This window comes from Vulpes vulpes, chromosome 5 (assembly GCF_048418805.1).
Source record: "Vulpes vulpes isolate BD-2025 chromosome 5, VulVul3, whole genome shotgun sequence".
Lineage (NCBI taxonomy): Eukaryota > Metazoa > Chordata > Mammalia > Carnivora > Canidae > Vulpes > Vulpes vulpes.
Window position 1 is genome coordinate 115,171,925 of NC_132784.1, and position 16,120 is coordinate 115,188,044.

The 16,120-nt window shown below is 56.1% G+C and overlaps 2 protein-coding genes across 26 annotated transcripts in view; one reads left to right on the forward strand and one right to left on the reverse strand.

Moving 5' to 3' along the window:
• The window catches only part of TLR5 (toll like receptor 5), a 36,071-nt gene extending 31,182 nt beyond the window's left edge, over positions 1-4,889 (forward strand). Inside the window, exon 2 of the transcript XR_012001818.1 lies at positions 4,430-4,889. The gene's annotated coding sequence lies outside the window, so the exon portion shown is untranslated. The remainder of the gene's footprint in view (positions 1-4,429) is intronic.
• DISP1 (dispatched RND transporter family member 1) overlaps positions 1-16,120 on the reverse strand; it is a 160,103-nt gene that overhangs the window by 4,224 nt on the left and 139,759 nt on the right. For 17 of the 25 annotated variants that reach the window (XM_072759740.1, XM_072759742.1, XM_072759735.1 and 14 more), the window contains 5 exons: positions 10,910-10,939; positions 6,294-6,417; positions 5,374-5,501; positions 4,595-4,692; positions 2,848-2,945 (listed from right to left, as the gene is read on the reverse strand). In XM_072759740.1, the coding sequence (XP_072615841.1) occupies positions 2,848-2,945; positions 4,595-4,692; positions 5,374-5,501; positions 6,294-6,417; positions 10,910-10,939 (478 nt within the window). Of the gene's footprint in view, positions 1-2,847; positions 2,946-4,578; positions 4,693-5,373; positions 5,502-6,293; positions 6,418-10,909; positions 10,940-16,120 lie in introns of all 25 variants that reach the window. The other 8 variants (XM_072759746.1, XM_072759749.1, XM_072759748.1 and 5 more) reach the window with 3 other exon arrangements.

The following is a 16,120-nucleotide window of genomic DNA, read 5'->3' on the forward strand; positions in this document are numbered from 1 at the left end:
CCCCAGGCAGGAGACTCCGCAGCCGGGGTGACTGCGTCTCCTCCGCGGGGCTGAGTCTCGCTCTGCCTGCATCTCCATGGATGGTAAAGACAAGTGAGCTCAAAGGGCGATCATTCCAAGGGGACCAAGGTGTCACCCCAACAGCCTAATCGGCCAGCTCATTTCTGAAGAGCCACCGTTAGTTGGTGTTTGTGACACAGGTCATCGGTTCTGGTGGCCTCTGGGCGCAGGCGTCCACACTGCCGACTCCGGGGATGCAGGGAAGCGGCCGTTGGCCTGCTGCATCCGGAAGGGGGGGGGCGGCCCCGATGCCAGAGGCTCTCGGTCAGGGGCAGCGAGGGTGGACGGGCTGCGGTTGTGCAGAGGGGCACCGTCCAGGGCTCAGGAGCCAGGTGCTGGCGGTGAAGGGAGCAGGGCTGCCGGCCACAGCCCGAGACAACGGGCCTCGGATGATAGCAGGGTTTGCGTGCGAGCGAGCGTGGTTTGGCCAAAGGTTCAACGGTGACACGGTAAACGTGGATCCACGGCGGGTCACCTGCCGAGCGCCATCGAGCGTGGGCCCGGCCCGGTCTGCAGGCAGAGGTGGCCAACGGGAGACCGTGCCAACGGTCCTCCAGGACCTGGACGGGCCCAGAAGTAAGGACGGAGATGGCCACCGTGGCCCCGAGCTGGACGCCGGCGCCTGAACCCACGGGGATGCAGCTGGAGAGATGAACGAATCCGTGATCACGCCGCAGGGGGAGTGGAAGTGACTTCTCGCAGCTCGGGGGATGGGGCGGCCATGGGCTGTGCAGGGTGGGGAGCTGTGTCACCCCGTGGTTGTGTCAGGGCCGAGCACACGTCCATGCTGGACGGTCGCAGGGCTTAGGCCGCGGAACAGCGGGAGCAGGGGCCAGACAGGGCGGCGGGGGGTGCTGCAGAGCTTCAGACGACGCCTTAACCTGTAAACTGCCGGCTACGGGGAGCCTCCCCGGAAGGCTGAGAGCAGGACGGGAACAGAGCGAGTCCTGCTACAGGGCCCGTCCATCCTCACGTGCCACAGGCTGGCCCGCAGGCACTGCTGGGGGCCCCGAAGCCCACGCCGTAGACGGCGCTGTGACCTCAGACCCCTCCTGCGAAGCTCGCTGCCTGAGTGTGGACCTCGATGAGGGCAGGACTGAGGAGCCCGGGAGCTTCCAGCAGCCTCGAGGTCCTAGAAACACTCAGCGGGTGTGGAGCCGGACCCCGAGGGGCCCCAGGACTGGCCTGTGGGGAGCGGCTGCCCTGTGCAACCGGCAGAAACGGCGAGTGAAAGGACACGGTGGCCAGGAGGCTGCCTGGCTCGCTTGCCTGTTGCGCTGCGTCCGGGCCCGGCCTCCCCGTCTGTGCCTCCGATTCCCGGGGCAGGACCGCGTGCGGCCGTGCTGTCGCAGGAACCGCACGCTGGAGCTGAGGGCCCTGGTCCTGGCGGAGCCCACGGGCGGAACGGCCCGTCCTCCCTTCGCAGACGCCACTGAGCATGGCCGGTGGGAAGCCACGCACTTGGACGTCATGGCGCTGACTTCCTGCAGGAATAGCTGCTGCTCGACGTTCTCCTGCCACCTCCTGAGACGCGGCTACAAAGGCTCAGGGCCACCCCCGACGTCGGCTGAGGACTTTCGCGGGATGTCACAACGTGACCCACAGCGGACGGGTGAGGGTCCGGGTGCGTGCGAGCCCAGGGGCACCGCACAGTCAGCCACGGCTCAAACAGCTACGCATTCTAGGCCGTGAGGACTCCCGGAAGACCCCGAGCGGAAACGGCACAAGGACACAGGACAGAAGGGACACGTGGTGGGAGGGACGGGCATCACCGCACCACCTGCAAAGACGGGACCCCGTGGGGGTGGGCGCTGCCGAGCAGGGGGCCCTGTGCTCGCTCCGGGCCTCCTGTCCATACCACATGGCTCGTAACATGTCCCAGCTTCCGGGTGACGAACTGACAGCTGCAGACGAGGAGATGACGCGACAGGCAGACGCTGGCCAGCGATCCAGGAACTTGGTTTGTTTGCAGACGGTCTGAGTCTGTGCGGGCGCAGCCAAGAGCAGATGGCGCATGTGGAAAACCCGGCTGGCCTGATGGCGGGAGGTACACACAGTCCTCCCGCTGGAGAGTCGTGTCGGGAGCCGGGAAGCCGGGGAGCCAGCCCGCTGACCGCCAGGAGCCCGGCCTCCCCCGAGGAGCCCTGTGTGCGGTGTAGACAACAGCACCAGGGCCAGGCCAGCTCTCAGCCTGGGTGCGAGCATGTCTCCCACTGTTGGTGAGCTCACGCTGGATGCATGCCCAGCATGCGGCGCCCTCCTTCCCCGGTGGCTGTGCGTGGGCAGGTGCGGCGGTGGCGGTGGCAGCAGAGTGCGCTCTCCAGGGGCCCTGGCCCCACCGCTCGGGCTCCACGGACCGTCTCGTGTCCTCTGTCTGCAAGGGACTCCCCTCTTACAGACGCTGGCGTCCGGAAGTCCTCTTCCCCGCCCGTGCCCTGAACCTGCCCCAAGACCTGCTGGTCGCCAGAGAGGCTGCAGGGACGAGGACACAGGGGGAAACCCTGCAACCAGCTGAGGAGAGACCACCCGGGAAAGGAGAGCCAGCGTCTGAACTGCTGCCCTGGGAGGAAACCCGCGTGGGACACAGGAGGGGGCGCTGTGCTGGGGGGGGGGCAGGTCCGCGGGGGCCACACAGGGGCTCCAGGATCCTGGGGCGCACACGCAGGCGACCAGGACGGAGGCCCCAGCGAGCACGCTCCGCCCGCGCTCACCAGGCTCAGCAGGGAAGCGACCGACACGAATGCCAGCTCGTTTGTCTGAGACGCATGCCAGGGTCACTTTACATACCCTTGAGTTATCCACGCTGCACATGGACTTAATGGCAGGTAAGCTCCACAGCGTGTCCCCTCCGGCTGACGCAAACACTACCCTGGAGTACCGGTCACCTGGTGACATGAAAAAGAAAAGACAAAGTTTCATAATTGTCCGCTCCCGTCATCAGACTCAGCATCCAGGAGCAGCCCTACGGGGGGAGCACAGGACAGGCCACTGGCAGTGGGGTCCCTTCCTACCCACGACACCTAGGGCTTGCCGGCTGTCCAGGACAGGATAGCAACCGCAATCCGAGAGAACCCGGACTTGGGAGACGCGGCACCAGGACGCGGCACAAGCCCAAGGAGGACGCGCTGGGCTGTTCTCCGCAGCCGTCAGCCAGGGGCAGACGGCAGCGGGTCAGTTTAAAAGCACTGAGACCAACCCGCCGGGACTCGAGGGGCCAGGGTCTACACTGCGCTGATGGCGCGGACGCAGGCTGCGGAGCCCGCCGCCCCTCTCGCCCCCCATCGTGGGCACGCGTGTCTCAGGCGCAGGAACCCAAGGACACACCGCTGGGCCATCAGCGCCGCTTCCGCTCCGTCCGCCCCGGGGACTTCGTACAAGTTCGCCTGGTTGTGCCGACACTGCGGCCACCTGTGACCGTGTGAATAAAGCTTTACCACGCGAGCTTTTATTCACCACCAGGAGGTTTCCTTCAGCGAACTCTTCACCCGACGGCCGTTATCCTATGTGGACTCCGAAGAGCAAATCAAGGCTGTGGAAACAGCCATCTCCCCCTCGAGGCAGAGCCCTGGCCAGGGGTCGGGTGTGCATGTGGACTGCAGGGACCCCAACCGGCCTGTGCGGGGACTGGCCAAGGGAGGCCGGTCCAGGGATGCACACTGCCACTCCGAGACAGACCCAGCAGCCTGGACATTCACCAGAGCTCAGATTTTCTAAAAGCGCAGAAAAAGCCACACGTGCTTCTTCCCGGGACCAGGACAAAACATCCCCGACCTCCTACTGTGCGCCTGCCTGATGCTGTGGGTGCCGCAGGCTCAGCTACGCCTAGAAGCATCAGAGGCCCGGTGAGGCCTGCTAGAGAGCTAACAGGACAGGAAAGCACACATTTTGGGGCATTTTCAACAGATTTTAAAGAGCTGAGTTCAAAACAGAACTGCTGTGAAGATTCACTGGGGGAGAAGCTGTAGGTCCTCACGTCCTTAGACCCAGGGTGTGACCCCAGGGTCCCAGGATGGAGCCCCACATCGGGGTCCCAGGATGGAGTCCCACGTCGGGCTCCCTGCATGGAGCCTGCTTCTCCCTCTGCCTGGGTCTCTGCTCCTCTCTCTCTCTCTGTGTCTCTCATGAATAAATAAAGTATTTTAAAAAAAAATATATATATATATGCTCTCTGAATGAAACAAGACTTGAAAAGTATATTTCTCTAAGATAGGAGATTATTTTAGGGGTTCAATCCAAAAATATGTACCTGACAATATTTTTTAAATAATGTAAAAAATTTAAAATGACTTGGAATTCGGGGCAAGATCAAGAATCTCATTAGATATTTTGTGTCCCTTTAAACTAAATCTCTTATTGACTTTTGTTACAGGCAAATAAATCCAGCTTAGTGGTCGACTGACCCTGGGAAGTAAAACTACGAGTCACTGCTATCCGTGTCAGCGCCCAGCATGTCTTCCCACCGGTCTGGATTTAATTGCGCTCCATTCTGAGCGCGAGGAGCCCCAAGGGGCTGTTCACCTGGGATGCCACTCACTCGGAACGTCGCAGAAAAAGCTGTCTTTGTGGAAGTTCCAGTCGACTTCTCTTTTCTCTCTTTCATAGTGGTCATCCGACCATCTATCATCCCGATGGCTGAAACAGAACAACAACGTGGTCTTGAGTAAAGTATCGTCAGCAGCACAGGGCACACAGTCAGCAACGATGTAACAGCGATGGAGGCGAGCCTGGCATAGAGTAAAAGTGTGTCTCACTGCTGTTGTATGCCCGGAACTAACCACAACGCGATAATAAACACTTAAAAATAATAAAGTACTAGCTGTTTCTTTTTTTATTTTTTATTTTTTTAATTTATTTATGATAGTCACAGAGTGAGAGAGAGAGAGGCAGAGACATAGGCAGAGGGAGAAGCAGGCTCCATGCACCGGGAGCCCGACATGGGATTCGATCCCCGGTCTCCAGGATCGCGCCCTGGGCCAAAGGCAGGCGCTAAACCGCTGTGCCACCCAGGGATCCCAGTACTAGCTGTTTCAAGGCCAACAAGCGCACCTGTAACGGTCTACCCTCAGTCATGACCTACTTGAAATGAAAAGGATGCATATAAGCAACCAACATCCATTTTCTCACGTCTATAAAAGGGGGGATAAAAACCCCAAACCCTCACTCTTTTTATCTTAATACGACAAAATCTTAAAAAACAACAAGAATGTACACAAGTCAGTGGCAAAGAGTTTGAGCTTAATCATCTTGCTCGGGCAATACTTAGAAGTCGAATTCATTCAGCAAGGTTTTGTGTGAAAGTTAATAAACAATTACCTTTTTGCTTGTTCATCTGCGTACTTAAACGGATAATTTGCCAATGTTGCCTTGTATCCCGTATTTTTCACCATGTTATTCCACGTAACCAGTCTCTGGCCTATCGCAGTCCCTCTTGGCTCAAAACCCTGAGACAAAATATCACAAATTCCTATTAGTGCCAGTTTGCTTCAGGCCAAGTAGGGTCCCAGCGGGTTGGGGATGCGGTGCTGGGATGCCGTGTGGCTTTGGTAGGAAGCGGGGACGCGCTCGCAGCTGCCTGGGGACGAACAGCACCAAGCAAGGTGGCCCGACCCGACGGCGGCCTCCGTTCACAGTGACAACGTGGTTAGGCTCCCTGGTACGTGATCCGTCTCAGCAAAACGGGGGGGGGGGGGGGCGACTGTATCCGAAGCTTCTCTTTCAAGATCACACCTAAGCAATTAGCAGGTGCTTACTTGGATGTCACAAAAAATTATGGTCATATCAGACCATGTCATGCAGCGTTTTACAGGAACATTTACTCAAAAACAGACCCTGCAAAAAAACAAAACAAAACAAACAAAAAAACAGACCCTGCATCTCTCTGTAATGCTGAAATTCCTTTCACTGCTCTGCTGGGGGGAAAAGGGAGACATCCAGTCTTAAAGACGTTATGAAAACATTTTTATAGAATTCAGATTCTCCATTTTATTGCTTTTTAACTTAAACGTGGCAGCCAAGGAGGAAAACCTCCAGGTTGGTAGCGGTGAGAGCAAGTCCGTTGACCTCTTAGGAACCTGAGACTCGGAGGACATGGGTTTACTTTTCAGGAGAACTGCAAGCTCCTGATGGCTCGAGGAGGTTTGGGGGAAACAGGATAGAAGTCACATAATGCAACAGGTATTAAGATACTTAATTCCCTGAGGTCACAGAGACGCGACAGGCTGAGTTCTCCTTACCAGCAGCGGATCAGAGAAGTCGGGAAGCTCCGGCACTAACACCCCAACCAAGGCGCAGACTACGATGAGCAGGGTGCACATGCCCAGCACCAGCACGGGCCAGTCGGCTATCAGGGACGCGTAGCTGCGGGGCAGAGAGGAGCACAGGAGGGCGCTCAGACGCGGCCAGAGGCCCGCTGCCACGACAGGAGGGTGTTGATCCCAGCTCGGACCCTGTCCGGGGCCTCTCGGTGGGGCGGTGGCGAGACCAGGACACGGCACGGGCTGCGCATGGAGCCCCGAACAGAGGTGCACAGCCTGCGCCCCGCGGGGAGCCCCCGCCGCCTGCAGTCTCCTCCAGGACTCGCTCCTCCCGCCTCGAGCTGCATCGGCTCCCGGAGAAGAACACAGTCCACCACAGGCTCGCGAATTCCTCGTCAGAGCGACCAGACCACACCGAGCCTGGCCCCGACAGGCTCTGGCTCCGGCTCGCACCGTCAGGAATGCGGGGACCGCGGCTCCAGGGCAGGCGCTGGTTTCGTGCAGCATCCGCACCCAGAACAGCGCCTTCCGGAGGGGGCCGTGGGCACCCACCCCGTCCTCACTCTCCGGCCACCCGCCCGCCGCCGGGCTGCGGGTCCCCTCCCTACTGCCAGCCCAGCCCCCAGGTCCAAGTCCTTTCCTCCGGGTGCCCCTCCGCCCCGTAGGACCCTGGTCCCCATTCTCATCACGGGCTCACAGGTCTGGCTCTCGGGGGCATTTACTTCAAAGTGAATCTCAATATGGAAATTAAAGTGGGGCGCGACTATGTGTGCAGGGAGCACGTCCCCTCCCTGGTGCCCGGGGATCCCGCGGGGCTCTCCCTTTCAGCCCAGCCTCCAGAGGAGGGACTTACACTCACTCCGACGCTTCACACCCATCGCCGCCCTTCATTCTCCGGGCCCCATGCGACGCGCCGGGGTGCGGTTTGGACACGTGCAGAGAGCCAAGGCTGGCCCAGGCGCACGGCGAGCCCGTCCCGCGGAGCACACGGCACGCTGCTGACACCAGCAGCGTCTCACGCACTTGCAAGCGGCCGACACAGTGGACCTTCAAAGGTCTCATCACGAGAAAACAGAAGCCTGCACCTTGCCGTGGTGGTCGCGTCACCATCGGTACAGACACTGGATCGTCCAGCTGCACCCGAAGCTGACGTGAGGTCGCCTGTCTGCCGGAGCACACATGCGGAGTCGCCAACAGGAAGCCCAGCTCCGGCCGGGGGAGGGGGGAGCTCCCAACCATGGCGACACCATCTCTTGCTTCGAACAAGAGCGCGACAGGGACACAGGACCGAGTCCAGGCGCCCCGAGCCTACACTGCTCCCAGCTCGCCCTGTGCGCTGAGCCCCTAAGCCACACACTCAACGTCGTGATGCAAGACCACTTAGGTCCATGGGCATCCGCATCTGAGCATCACTCACGAGCTCTGTCGATTCCGAATTTAACAACTCGCTCAGGGAAAATCCCTCTAGATGAGATGGAATGATGCTTGAACGTGACTCCGAATGTAGTGAAAACATGCCGACCGCAGGTGCTGGTTGGGGCTGCTCAAGCGGACACAGCTTCCAGAACACACCCGGCATGGAGAGGCTCTGATCTTATTTCCTCCTCCACCAAATGCAAACTCAAGATGAAAGCGACTGGCAGGGGGGCGGTCGGGTCCTTTGTCAGCAGCGCATTTGAGGCTTCCTGTTCCCGGCTTCGTCCTACACTGTGGACCTTTCCAGTATCAGCCTGTGACATGAAAATGGCCCTAGGCTGAAACCACTACTCACCACGCGGTATTTTAACTAGACCCGTTTTCCCACAAATGAACCTACAGACCACTTGCTGGCGGGGGGCACCGGGCCTCGTTCCAGCGCCGAGGGCTGACCTGCCCACGTAATGACTTCTGGTCTTGTGTTCTCGAAACACCTGCACACGCGTTGCAACCTGGAAACCCTCTTCAGTCATTGCTTTCCTTCGCGTTCAGAATGTCGGACGTGACTTGACAGTCGCGTGTGTGCCGACTCCCCAGGGGAGCCTCGCCGCGTTGGCCGTCTCCGCACGCGGCTTCCAGACCTGGCCCGGGACACGGTTCCCACGTCCAGGGAGTGGCCGTGCTGCTGCCATCGGGGGAAGGACTCCGACGCGCATCTGTCCTCAATACCAGGCACTGCTGCGGTCCGTCTGCCGCTCCTGCTGCCCGAGCCCTAGCCCGCGCAGCCGTGGGCACCGCACGGGACGCTCCAGGCTCTCGTACAACGTGGAACCCGCGCCATAGCGGCATGACACTACGCTGCAAATCTAATAAAGCAGGAGAACCGGAGGAGTAAAGGAAGTCAGATGTGGCCTAAAGGAGTCAGAGCTACGTTTGCCCCTAACTCCACTCCTGTTGAGTCTAGGCTCGAGGTCCGTGCTGCAACGGAGCTCAAAGAAGTGTGTGCCTACGCGTTTCGCTCCTGGGAAGCGGACCCCGGGGGCCGGCGAGGACTCGTCATAAGGCCCCAGCTTTTACTGTGATCCGTCCCGCACGTCCCGACTGAAGCGTGTAGACGCCATAGTGCGGCTGCGGGAGCCGACAAGCCCGAGGAGCTCTTCGGGCAGGCGGCCCGGTCCCCTTGGCAGCACACCGAGGCAGCTGGCACGGACCCGAGGTGCTCGGCCGCTCGCCCCGGACGGGATGCAGGGCGCGTGGCACGATCCACGGCCACAGGGGGCTGGGTGGGCCTGCTGGGTGGCCTGGCCTGCTCACCGGCTCTCCGTGTGCATCCCCCATGCCCCTCCAGCTGCCGGCTACCTCGTAACCGGGCTCACTCTGGGAAAGATCAGAAGTAACCGTCAAAGGAAGGGCACGAAGCACAAAGGACCCAGGCGCGGTGGGTCCCTGGTGCCCGGGGTGGCCACAGGCCACCGTCCCGTCGCAGCTCGTGAGGCTCTTTGCCTCACCGGCCCCTCCTCTCCGCAGCAGGCTCTCCTTTCTCCCCTTCCGTCTGCTTCAGTCCACGTGCCCTGCACTCAGCGCCCAGCCTGCGGGCACCAGGCACTCTCCCAGACCCGCCAGCGCCAACCGCCAGCACCGCTGGTCTCCGTCCCCGCTGAGTGGACTCAGCACCTTGCTAACTGCCCCTTTGCTCCCTGAGAATCTTCCTCCTTAGCGTCTCCCCTGGTCTTTCCCTTCATAATCGCTCCTAATTCCTCTCGTCCCGCGCGGGGCAGCGGGGGAGCCTTGTACAATGCGATCGGTCACGGTTTTCCCAGCGGCATCGGCTCTTGGCGCAGCAGGAGGGAAGACAGGCTGCGGGCAGGACACAGAGCCCCGCTCCCCCACCTCGCTTGGACGTGACAAAGTCGATGCAGCCGGCGTCGCAGAAGAAGGTGCAGGCGTCCGGGGACCAGAACACGGCAGACGCAACCTCGCCCTTAAGGGACTCGGAGCCTCATACAGAAAATCAGACAACTTCACAAATACTTGCGAAACCAGGCCAAGAAATAACGTGTTTTCAGAGGGATACAGAGAAATGTTCGGTGACTTCAGGAGCGATTACTCGCAGCTAAGGTGGGACGGCAGCAGGAGAGGGTCTGTTGAAGAAGCTGGGTGCGTACATGCCTGTACGGAAAAGAAGAATCTGGGACCTGCAAAAATACCAACCTGATGATAGAGAAAATGTGTATGACTGTCTTCAAAATGCAAAAGCCTTGGACATTCAGGAGGGCTCCACGCTTGGCAGAAAATGGCCACGGCTGCACAGTAACGTGGACGTGGCGCGGCGAGAATGGAGGATTTCATGCTGTGTGTATTTTAGCAGGATTTTTAAAAATAAACAATTTCTAAACGGAAAGGGAGTTTATTAATGGAAAGTTATGTAGTGATTATAGTCGAAAGAGAGCATAAGGCTTCAGTCACCAGCGCCTCTGCGGCAGGTGACTTTCAAAGGTTGCTAAGTCACCTACACCCCCTGCAAGCACATCTCCGACGGACCCGTGCTTTCTTTCTTTCTTTGAAGAAACGTGTATCCATTTAAATTTAGCTTTTCTACTGAAAAACTTCAAAATTTCCAAATGAAATACATCCATTTTAATTAGGGTAACAACAGTTCTGGGGAGAAACACAGACAACCATCTGCAATAAAGCACCACAAACAAAGGGGAGGAAACACAGTTGGGCCAATATAGACGACGAGACACACACAGAATCTAAAGACTAAAAATCCACCTTCAGGTCAAAACCCCTTTGGGAGACAGGATGACTCATGCAGGCAACTCAGGGAAATTTACTTTTCCTTTTTTTTTTTTTTTTTTTTTAAAGATTTATTTATTTATTTATTTATGATAGAGATAGACACAGAGAGAGAGAGAGAGGCAGAGACACAGGAAGAGGGAGAAGCAGGCTCCATGCTGGGAGCCCGATGTGGGAATCGACCCAGGGACTCCAGGATCACGCCCTGGGCCAAAGGCAAGCGCTAAACCGCTGAGCCACTCAGGGATCCCAAATTTACTTTTCCTTCATAAAAATATGAATGAGAAAGGTAGAAACAGCAGCAAAGTGTGAACAAAGCACCGGAGAGGAAAGTAGGCAAGTGACTTTATGATCTAATAGGAGGACGCAGATGACTTTACCTTTTTGGGAACTTGAACGGTCTGCATGGTCTGGAAAAAAAAAAAAAGCAGAAGAAAACCAATGAGGAACAAGGCATCGTAACATTAAGGCGTTTTATGTGCCCTTGTTTCGCTCCTGGCCAACGCAGACCGTCTGCACCCTGGGACGGAGCGGGGGTCACGCTGTGCGGTGCCCAGACCCCGCCTGCTCGCGGCCCCGGCACCTCCTGTAAACAGCCCGCTGACACCCCCTTGCACCAGAAGCGTTCTTCTCCATCTTCCCCAGTGTCCCGCATCCAGCTCCACAGCCCACTGAGCAAGTGCCGGCCCTTCCCTCTCGGCCCCGACGTGCTGGACTCAGGCTCAACCTCCAAGCCCTCTGCTCCCACCAGAGTCGTTTTCTCCTATTTACTGGCATGTGGCAGGCACTTAATAAACATTTGGTGAATAAACAAAATGCACCACTCACGCTGCTCCGTGTGGTGTGGTGAAGACCCTTGGGAGCTCCCGAGATCCCCCCTGCCACGGCCTGGGGCAGCCTCCCTATCCCCAAGGATAGCCTACCTATCCTTGATGGGTAACCAGAGAATGCTAGATTGCCTTCCTCATCTCATCAATTCCAACCAAACAGCATATGGCCGTGGGCTGGCCGCAGTGGCAGACATGAGAACCACTCTGTCCTCCATTAACGGAACTGCAGGTCACAGGGTTCGCAAAAATGTGATACGGTGCTACTTACCTCGGTAAACTTCTCTTTGTTTTGGAAAACAGGATGATTTTTTTAAAAAAGACTTAATTTATCTGAGAGAGAGCATGAGCGGGGGGGGGGGGGGGGGGGGGCAGAGGGAGTGGGAGAAACAGACGCCCCCCCTCCCCGCCCCCAGGCAGGGAGCCCCAGGTGGGGCTCGATCCCAGGACCCGGAGATCATGACTTGAGCCAAAATCAAGAGTCTGACGCATAAGCAACTGAGCCACCCAGACACCCAGATAAGGGAGCATCTTTGATTACGTTTCTTAGGATCAAGAGCTTTGAAGTCAGTAGTCACTGGCTAGTGAGAATGTGCCTGGGGACATCCGGAGCTTTGTCTGCCTCTCTCTCACAAGCACACTCAGCCCACTCCCACCTTGTCCGTCCCTCCCCACTTCCCTACACCTTGTCAGGCTCCGTTGGGCTCTCCATCCTGCAGGAGGGATCCTCTCATATCCAATATTGCAGCGACCACTAACTTTGATGGTTAATCAGAAAGTCGACGTGAAAAATTCTAAAAACGTAACACACACATTCCTAAATATCGATTCGTAACTTCAACACAAATGTATGCTCAACTGCCCATCTCTTCTCCCACAAGCCGAGCCGCCCCGTCCAGGATTGCCAGTTCTGGACGCATCCTGAGTACGTACGCCGCTTCAATACACCTGAATTTTGATGGCTCCCCTTAATTTTCTTACAATTGTTTCTCTCATGCCTCATATCATTTTTGACAATAATTACCTCTTATTGGATCTTCCTGAAAACTACCATTTGCTTTTCACAAGAACAACTCATCTCTTATTAGACCCTATACATAAATGGATTATTTTAAAATTGAATTAAATGACACAATTACAAAAACACGCGCAGCCGGCACACACAGGTTGGGTAACCATCCTCCTCGGACGCTAGGAGCAGGGGGGCGTGGCTGCCGTGGAGCACAGGGACGGGGCGCCGCAGGGATGGCGGGAGGAGCGACACTACTGAGTCTGTGAAGGCCATAGAGGGGCTTCCGTTCAACACAGCTACTACTCGAGAAGTAATAAAGAACATTTAATTTTGGGGGGTAAATGTACCTGAAAACCAAAACACTACATTTTCAATGTAATTACATATTTCTTTGTTAAGCTTTATTGAAATATAAATCACAAACCATACAATTAATCCATTTAAACTGGTTTTTACAGAGCAGGAGGGCAAGGTGCTGAACACAGAAGCAAATCGCTAAATTTGTACATGAACCCTCAGGTTCTTACATCCTCAAAACCACTCCCTGAATTTCTACGGGAACGCAGAAGACTTTGTTGTCTTTAGGTCTGAAGTGACCCTCGGAGCCGCAGCTCTGGGGCAGGTCATACTGAGCAGTTGCAAAGAAATGATAATTTATCATATACACTTTGGGTTGTAACAAATGTCAATTTTCTCTTTCCTCCTACTCAGCCCCGCGAACTTGTTTATTTAACAGATAAATCCGTGGATCTATGACTAATTTACTCCTTGGAGGCAGAAACACCCACAGACCCATCACGTTGTTCTGTCTGAATAAAGACGTCATTCTGTGTGTGTTTGGGAAAGCAGAGACGGTCACATCCGTTGCCACCAAGACACCTCTTGGGGAAACGTGAACTCCCTCGGAGGCTGTCACACTGACAGACGTGACAGGTGACAATTCAACCACAGGTGGACCCGAGACCCATCTGCTCTGCACTGTCGCCGTCGGAGACGGTGGCCTGGCTGCTCTCGCCACGGCAAGGTGCCCACCACACTCGCACCCGCCTTCTTCCTCCATCTGTGAACCTTTCCACGTTGCTACTCTCAATCTCCATCTGATCAGTCTTGGGTTGATGAATAATGACTCTAAAGACTAACAGATCTGCTCCCTATCACGGATCGAAGGCGTCGTTTCCAGGGGCCTTTCACCTTCTAACACCCTATAGTCAATACACACGCCAGAAACCAATTAGTTAACCTCAAGTGGAACACCTCCTGGTCTTTGGTTCGGTTTTAGCCTTTTTTCAACTTAGAATAAAACAGACAGCGTTTGCTCGGCGGCACAGTCCGGGGGAGCCTGGGCTGCAGGTCCATCTCAGAGGGTTGGCCGAGCGGGTGTCCCTGCCCCGTCCAGAACCCACTTCTGTCCGCATGCGGGTGACACCCACGTCTTCACGAGGCCACGCTCCAGGCTGCTTCAGAAACACTCTGTGAATATGGAGCTTGGGGCCTCGAGATCGGTAGTCGGTAGCCCGGGCACGTCCCACCAGAGAACAGGGGGTGCCGGTGAGGCCTGCGGCTCCAGGGCCCCGACGGTGCGGGCCTCGGTCCCGCAGAGCTCCCAGGAGGCCAGCAGGGAGCCACCAGAACTGCCTCGAGACAGATATGGCAGGAAGGGAAGTTTCTTAAAAAGGTAATAGGAAAAAAAAGTATGAGAAAGAAGTTAACAAGAAACAGAAAAAAAAAACGTGGAAAAGCTACAAATGCCGTTTCTTTGTGTCCCTCGCCTCTCCTGTCTTGTAGCGGTGTCTGGGGACAGAGTGGGAGATGGCAGGCTGAGGGAAATGAGATCAGGGAACGGCTGCATGCCACCCCCAGCCCGTGTGCCGTGGGCAGAGCTGCACCGTTAGCGCCACGACCTCCAGACGCAGTGTCAGGCCTCACAAGTTCCGTTTGGGAAAATCCACACTATGATGGAAAACTGTGTCTCTTCTTTATTACTTATTTTTTTTAAAGCACAGCAGACACATGCTTTCATGTTAACAGGGGGCACACAGCACAGTGACGCGACGACGTGTGTGCGTTACACTGTGGCCAGGCCTGTGGCTGCACCTGTCACCCCGCGTCCCCGTGACAACGGCAGGACTGGGCCCCCCTGCGGCACCGTTCCTGCGGGACTCATCCATCCTGACTGGAAGCCGGAGCTCCTCCCCTTCCCCCGACCCTGCACTCCTCCCCTCTGCTCTCGTTTGCTTTTAGGTTCCACACGATCATCTAGTGTTTGTGTGACACCCTCTGGTCCGTCCAGGTGGCTGCAAATGGCAGGACTTCTCCCTTCTTCATGGCTGAGTGGTGTTCCATCGTGTTCGTGTACACCGTATCTTCTTTTTTTAAGACTGCAGTATTTTATTTACTTTTTTGAGCAATATCCATGCCCAGTGTGGGGCTCCAACTCCTGGCCCTGGGACCAAGAGTCCTGGGCCCTAAGGACCACCCAGCCAGCAGCCTCACTGCCGCAGCTTCTGCGTCGGGGCATGTGTTGGTGGACGCGGGGGCTGCCTCCTCGGCTACTGTACACCGGGCACATAAATCCGTTCAAATCAGTGGTTTCATTGGCTTTGGGGCAAACCCCCAGCAGCGCCATCACTGGGCCGCGGGGCAGCTCTGTCTGTAGGCCTCGGAGATCCCCGCCCCCTGCCCCCCCCCCCCCCCCCCCCCCCCCGCTCTGTTCCCCCCGGCGGCTGCACAGCCTGCGCGCCCTGGGCGGGAGGGTCCCCTTGCTCCACATCCTCGCTAACACTTGCTGTTTGCTGTTTTTGCTTTTTGCCATCCTGACGGGTGTGAGTGGGAGCCCGCTGTGGCTTCCACGTCTACTTCCCTGACGCTGAGGGATGCCGAGCATCTTTTCCCGTGTCTCCTGCTCACCTGCATGTCTTTGGAAAAATTGGCTATTCAGCTCCTCTGCCCATTTTTTAATTTGAATTATTTGGGACTTTCTTGGTCCGGAGGTGTATAAGTTCTTCATATATTTTGGATATTAGCCCCCTTTCCAGATTATCATTTGCAGACATCTCGTCCCATTCAATAGATTGAACCTTGTCATTTTGCTCATGGCTTTCCTTCACTGGGCAAAAGCTTTTTATTTTGGTGTAATCCTATTAGTTTGCTTTTGCTCTTGTCTCCCTTGCCTCAGGAGACCTATCTAGAAAAACGTTGCTACAGCCAACGTCAGAGTTTACTGCTAGTGATTTCTTTTAGGATTTTTATGGTTCCAGGCCCCACATTTAGGTCTTTCATTCATTTTGAGCTTATCTTTGTGTCTGATGTAACGAAGTGGTCCTGTTTCACTCTTCCGCACGTGGCTGCCCAGTTTTCCCAACACCGCCTGTTGAAGAGACTGTCTTTTTTTTTCCTCATTGGGTATTTTTGTTTCCTTTGTCCTAGATTAATTGACCATATACATCCGGGTTTATTTCTGGGATCTCCATCCTGTTCCATTTCTCCTTCTCCTCGTCCTCCTTCTCCTCTTCTTCCTCCTCCTCCTTTTCTTCTTCTTCTTCTTCTTCTTCTTCCTTCTTCTCCTTCCTCTTCTTCTCCTTCCTCTTCCTCGTCCTTTTTTTTTTTTTAAACTGAAGTATAACTGACATACACTATTTTTAATTAGTTTCAGGAGTAGGACCTAATGATTCAGTATCTGTATTTACTGCAAAAGACTCACCACCATAAGTCTGGGCAACATTTATAAAGCTTTGTATGTTTCCGAACGATGA